This window comes from Egretta garzetta, unplaced genomic scaffold (assembly GCF_000687185.1).
Source record: "Egretta garzetta isolate BGI_Z169 unplaced genomic scaffold, ASM68718v1 scaffold768, whole genome shotgun sequence".
NCBI lineage: Eukaryota > Metazoa > Chordata > Aves > Pelecaniformes > Ardeidae > Egretta > Egretta garzetta.
Window position 1 is genome coordinate 1,590,579 of NW_009260594.1, and position 6,408 is coordinate 1,596,986.

Sequence of the window (6,408 nt, forward strand, 5' to 3'; positions counted from 1 at the left end):
CCCGCTGCCTTCGAGGGCACGAGGTGAGGCCTTCCCGGGCCTTGCGCTGGGGCGGGACCGCGCTGTCACCCAGAGGCTGTGTGCAAGGGTGGCAGGAGCACCCAGGAGGAGCCAGGCTGGCCCTGAGGCGCCTCGGACAGAAGAAGGGGTGTCAGTGCTTCACCAGGCCGCCATCCTGCCTCTGCATGGAGCCGAGCAGCACAGGGTGACAGAGGGAGGAACGTTTTGTAAATTAAACCCAAGCTGATGTCCTTTGTGATCCGGGAAGATGGGGAAGGTGTTAATCCCAGTACGCCTTCACAGCAGTCACTCCATGCCTGCATAGAGATTCACCTGTGGTTCCAGTTCTTCACCAAAACCTTTGCAGCATTGAGGTCGCATCCTCACTGAGAGTGGGGTGGGTGCGTTAGGGAAATGAAGTTAGAAAGAGGTAACAGAGGGCTCTGCTGAATTGGAAGGGGTTTCCTAAACTGAGGTGGATTATAACGCGGGTCCTTCCTGCCTGTTTGGTGTGGTGTAGGGTCAGGTTGGGCGTACAGTTCAAATTCAGCCAGCTGGCAGCACCAGCTTCAAGACTGCCAGCCAGCTCACTTCTCTCCCCAGCAAGGAGAGCCCTTCTGTTGGCTGCATGGTGGTCCTGCATGAGAGCTGAGCCCTTCTTTGCCACCTGTTTGTAGAAACAGAACAGGAAGACATTTGCTGCACCAAAGAGCTTATTAATGTAAGGCAAAAAGCAAAAGAATGGCACGTAAAGTGCCCCAGCTGTCTGACCATTGCTGAATCTTTGCAAGATGCCTGACATCTGAAATACAAGACTTGCACTGTGTGCAGCCTGTCCTGTCAATTTCTGTGGCAAAAATGGTTTGGATGAAAACCATTGTGCAAACAGCCAGTGTACTTGAGTTTGTGTTCATGCTCCCTAATGCTTTGTTTCTCTCTCTGCTGTTGTCATTTTAAATTTAAAGCCAATCTGAGCAGGATTCAAATTCTGCCAGGCTGCTAAAGATAATTAGCTGCATCTCTCTTTTCCCTTTTTCTGTTGAGACATTTATACAATGGACTTACTAAGTTCAAAACACTTCTAGCAGTCATTTGCCGTTATGTGCCCGAAGTTTGGCAGACCAAGGTTAAGCATCTCACTTTGTGTTCTAGTTACTTCTGTCTTGATTTGCAGCAGGGTGCTAATCTCAAGGAAGTACCCATCATTCCGAGCCATCATGTATTCTCTGCTCTGCCTCATGTTATAATCAATAATTCATACGTTGATAACAGCCCCATTAGCTGAGATGAAGGCAGTGTCCTTATTTATAATAAGAATATTCTGCTTTCCTAATGGCTTTTCTCTTTTCCAGAGAGTTGTGGTTGTGGAAGACATAAAACGATGGAAGTCGATGCTTGAGCTTCCTGGGCAACCGAAAGAGAATCTGATTGAAGCTTTGGAGGAGCTGAAGAAGAAAATACCTTCCAAAGAAGTGTTACTTTCAACAAAAATAGGTACATCTTGTCTGATCTAGGCTGCGAATATTAGGCTGTCTTGTGTCTTCTTGGCTTGTCAGTACAAAAGAGAATAGCTTGCAAGCTTTTTAAGAAACGAGTGTAGCTGCCAATAAAAAATTGTTGATATCCAGCCTGCAGTTTTCAGAGCTTGTACTGAAAAAGTCAGCTATCCTCTAATTCCTGCCAGGTTGCCTGCTTATTACCAAATACTGCATCAACCCTTCTGTGATCAAATTTTTGAAGAGCTCTTCTGGGGCACCTGTGTGTGTTATTCCTTCTCCTGCTGTCTGTCAGGGACATGGCAGAGTATTCTCTTGCCATCCAAGACATGGCTCATCTATTTGACCTGGCTGAATCCTCTGAACATATGAGAAATTCTTCTAAGATTGGCCCAGAACTGCTTACTGCATCCTCCCACTGACAAAACCCCAGCAGACGGGCAGCTCCCTGCAATGACACAGCCCTATGTCTGGCTCTTTTCCATAGCACTTGGAGGAGGGATAATGTGAGGCCACATGGTCCCTGCCTTTCCTGTCTATGGAGAGCATCCTGGAGTGAGGGACAGTTCGTGCTGGCCTTTGTTTGGCATTAGAGCCACTGGCTCTCTATTAAAAGAGTCCCCCTAGCCTTAGAAAAGGATATGTGATCTGCCCTTTTCCCCTTACTTCTGAATTGTCATTTCATTTCCCATGTTCAGCTTATTGAGGCTTTTCCTGAGATTTTTGTTCCTGAATGCGGCTGGGCTGGAAGAGCCACCAAAGCCTAACAGTGACATCTCCTGGCCAACAGCGCTAGTGGTCAGAGAGAAATACCCTGCTGGAAGAAGGTCCCTTTTGTCTCCTCTCGGAGGAAACCCTCTTTGCAGGCCTTGTCTATTGGAAAGATTCTGTTTGGAGTCACCGTGATGTTTGCGTGTTAAAATGCTATAGCCATCACCAGCAACGTCTGCTTCCTTACAGGGGTTTTCACTTTAAAATCAGCATTCTTTGTAGGCCAGTCTTACAAACTTTCACCAGATCAAGTATCTGTGTAGAAAATTAACGTAGAGTTAATTTTCACATGTATGGGTCAATTTCTTGCTACTTGCAGTTGTGGTTTAACCCAGCAGGCAGCTGAACAGCACACACACAGCCCCTCGCTTGCTCCCCCTGCCCCTCAGTGGGATGGGGGAGAGAATCGGAAAAAAAGTAAAGCCTGTGGGTTGAAATAAAGATAGTTTAATAAAACAGCAAAGGAAGATGATGTTGATGATAATAATAATATATAATAGAATATACAGGATACAAAACAAGTGAGGCACAATGCAATTGCTCACCACCTGCTGACCAATTCCCAGCCTGTTCCCAAGCAGCAATTGCTGCCCCTGGGCCAACTCCCCCCCCCTCCCCCTCCAGTTTATATACTGAGTATGACATCATATGGTATGGAATACTTCTTCGACCAGTTGGGGTCAACTGTCCTGGCTGTGCCCCCTCCCAGCTTCTTGTGCACCTGGCAGAGCTTGGGAAGCTGAAAAAGTCCTTGACTGGTCTAAGCACTACTTAGCGACAACTAAAACATCAGTGTGTTATCAGCAGTCTTCTCATACTAAATCCAAAACACAGCACTGTGTCAGCTACTAGGAAGAAAACTAACTCTATCCCAGCCAAAACCAGGACACTTGCTCTGGCAAAAATCACTGCAGAAGTCAAGGAGTGAGAACTTCAGGCTTCATCCCTAATAATTTTACATTTATATTTGTCTCAGTGCTCTGGTTGTTTTGCTGACATTGCCTGAATTAAAAATGTGGCTGCTTTAGCACCAAGATGATTTCACTGGCGTCCATTATATTTTGTCCACCTACCAAAGCTTGAAGGAGCTGTTGCTGTTTTCCAGGTCACACAGTGAATAAGATGCGCAAACATTCAGATCACGATGTGGCCAGCCTCGCCAAAGATATTTACACGGAGTGGCGAACTTTCATCAAAGACCATTCAAACAAGCCCTCAATAGAGGTCAGGAGCGATCCCAAGACTGAGGCTTTCAGAAAGAACGCGCGGAAGCTGCTTTGTGAAGCCCTGAATCTAGAGGTAGCGTTCAGATCCATTTGCCTTTGGCTCAAAGAGTTACTTCTTGTAGGAACAAGTTAAACAAACCTTTTTCAGCCATAGCTAGTGTAAAGCTGGTCCTGCCTGCAGAGGGGGGACAGGACCAGATGATCTGTTCCTATTTTCAGTGATTTGCTGCACATCCCTACTTATAAGTAGCTTTGTTTTCAAGGTAGACAATTTTGTTTTTTGGTTGTTAATCAAGTAAACATGCTAATTGTATGTGAGGTATTTGCTCTCGTTTACATAACCAGTCAACAGAATAGTTGTGTATCTACTGCAGTTGGGCTGTAAAGAGAAGGAGGAAGATAATATAATGTAAAGTTTTTCCCACTACTTAACAGCAGTGAAAGCAACACTGGGACATTTTGGGTGTTTCATATTTAAGTAATTAAACATTTGTAAATTTAAATCTATTGCAAAAACAGAGAGGCAAGGTTGACAGTATATAAAGCGGTGATAAATACCAGATCCCTCAGGTATCTTTAAGTAAATGAACAGGGCTTTGCTGTAAGACTTAATGACTAGTTTGCTTGGTCTATGAAATGCCATAATAATTATCCTTTTTAATTTATTCATTAATTATCGTTTAAATGGCAAGTCAAGTGATAAGCACTCAAGAGTTTCAAAGCTACGTGTTTGCTAACTGTGAGAACAACCTCTCCCAACTTCAAGTCCATCTGGACTGAGGCAGTACAAAAGGATGGTTTGCTATGGGAATGCATCAGAAAGCTGGGAGCTCACCTTTGCCAGGCCACTGGGTCAGGCTTAGTTCTTGGAAAGCGCATCTATTCCTGGTAATAAGACTGGTAGGAAAGCCTGAACATATGGAACATAAAGGCTATGGTACCACCCTAAAACAAGTAGTATTGGGTAAAGCAGAATCCCCTCTGAACAGGACTCATCTGAAAGCATGGCAAGGAGAACTACCCTTCTGGCTTACAGCAGCAGGTGAACAGTGTATACAGGGGAGGCTGACAAAAGGAGAAGGGCTGAATGGATTCAAGGGGCTTCTAGTGCTGCCCAGCAGAGCAGCAATTTACTGATGGGTAGCAAAAACAGAGTAGGCAAAGGACTACTGCTTGACACTCTGGAATCTCCTGCATGCAAAGCATGGGAGATTCCCTATCACAAAAGGTAGAAGTGAAATTAAAACCATTTCTTGATGGGTGGGGGATTTTTTTCTAAGCTGTGCTAAATTACAGGGTTTGGCACATGTTGAAGCAATAGCTACATAATTAACATTTAGCAAATCCCTTTCTGCATTCTTAATTACACCTCCTTCTACACACAGAGAGCCCACATTTCCCTTTATAGCACCAGGCAGAGTTGCCAAGTGTTTGGCATGTCTTAAAGTTGCTGTTGGAATGAAGTTTAAAATAGTATCCAAGGTATCTTATATCAGCAAGATCAAAAGTGAGCTTTATGGAGACAGTACAACATAGCTTATAATTGCAGTTGAGCTTGATACCCAAAGCTAGTTGCAGATTAGTTTCCTGTTGTGGTGGCAAAGTACTGCCACCCAGCTGGAGATGTGGTTATGTTCCCTGCTACTGACCATGTTGCCTTGTTCCTTAATTGCTAGGGTGGAATTAAATTGCTCTTCCTGTTACACTTGTGATGGGAAGTAGATTTCCTTGAATCTAAGCTGATTAATGAAGTAACACTGAAAAGCACCAAACTCCAATTTCAATCAGTTGGTCTCCTTATTAAATGTAAAGATCTAATTTTAAACTTTGCTGTTTTCAGATTGATCACCCACTGGCTGAAAATATTGAGCGAGAAGCTTTTCATCTCTCTTCCCGTCTCATTAGTGCACCGTATCGCAGAATGGTGCGAGCTCTTGTCTTCTCATTAAAGCACAAACCTGAAATCCGAGCAGAAGTCAAGACTGGCACGCTCACTGTCCCTGCATTTGTACAGAGCCATAAAAAGTGAGGTGTCGTGCTTGATCGTGAGTGAGAACTTCATGTGCCTACATCTCTGTGGAACTGGGAGCCCTTTCTACCGTGAGGGGAGTGCAGAAGTGCTCACAGTGTGACTCACTTGGCACCACTCTATGAACAGGGCTGCTGAAGGCAAGAACTACTAATGATGAAAGTGGTGCTGTAAATCTGACTCGGTAGAAATCCCTGTGGGCTTGGGGCAAGAAAAGTTTCTTCTACTCTGCTGTATATTTTCCTGCTACAAACCCATCCTTGCTGACTCACCTGTTTCTCACTTCTGCCTGTTTGTCATACCTCCGTTTAGCTCCATCCCTGATGTGGATCTTCAGGTGTAATCAGCTGAATAACATAAAGGAGCAGCTCTGTGCTCTGCTGGTAGGAAATACTGGGAATTCAGGGTAATTGGTCCATGGGGGGAGATTCCTAGTGGGTAACTGCAAACTCTAGTTAACCCTAAATCAGCCACATCTGCTGCAGCCAGGCCCTGCCTGTGGGCAAGAGCTAGCTGTTTTGCCAAGCCAGGTGATTTCCCTTTGCTGCATTCCAGGGTTGGATGCAAAATGGGTTTCCATAACTTGCTATCCACCATTACGTAGGCTCAGTCATCCTGCAGTTGTGGGCATTTTCTAAAGTCCTGGGGTGAAAATCAAAATGCCCCAGAGTATATAGGTGCTATCTAATGTCTCTGCTTTTTAATGGGCAGCTCACTCAGACTTCCTTACCTCTCTCATGATTTAAATGTGGTGCTTGTTCTCACTGTAACGTGAAAAAAACTTGAAATGAATTTTCTAAATAAAATTAGGTTATAAGCAAGATACTCATTTTAAAGGCTCTTTTCCTCCAAAAGGAACACGACTTAGGATGACTGTGTAAACAAA

The 6,408-nt window shown here is 44.6% G+C and overlaps 1 protein-coding gene across 1 annotated transcript; it reads left to right on the forward strand.

Moving 5' to 3' along the window:
• The first annotated feature begins 1,286 nt into the window (after positions 1–1,286).
• TCEANC2 (transcription elongation factor A N-terminal and central domain containing 2) lies at positions 1,287–6,408 on the forward strand. The gene is made up of 3 exons (XM_035900218.1): positions 1,287–1,494; positions 3,373–3,566; positions 5,334–6,408. Exons 1-3 carry the CDS (start codon positions 1,287–1,289, stop codon positions 5,520–5,522), a joined length of 591 nt encoding a protein of 196 aa, XP_035756111.1. The 3' UTR covers positions 5,523–6,408.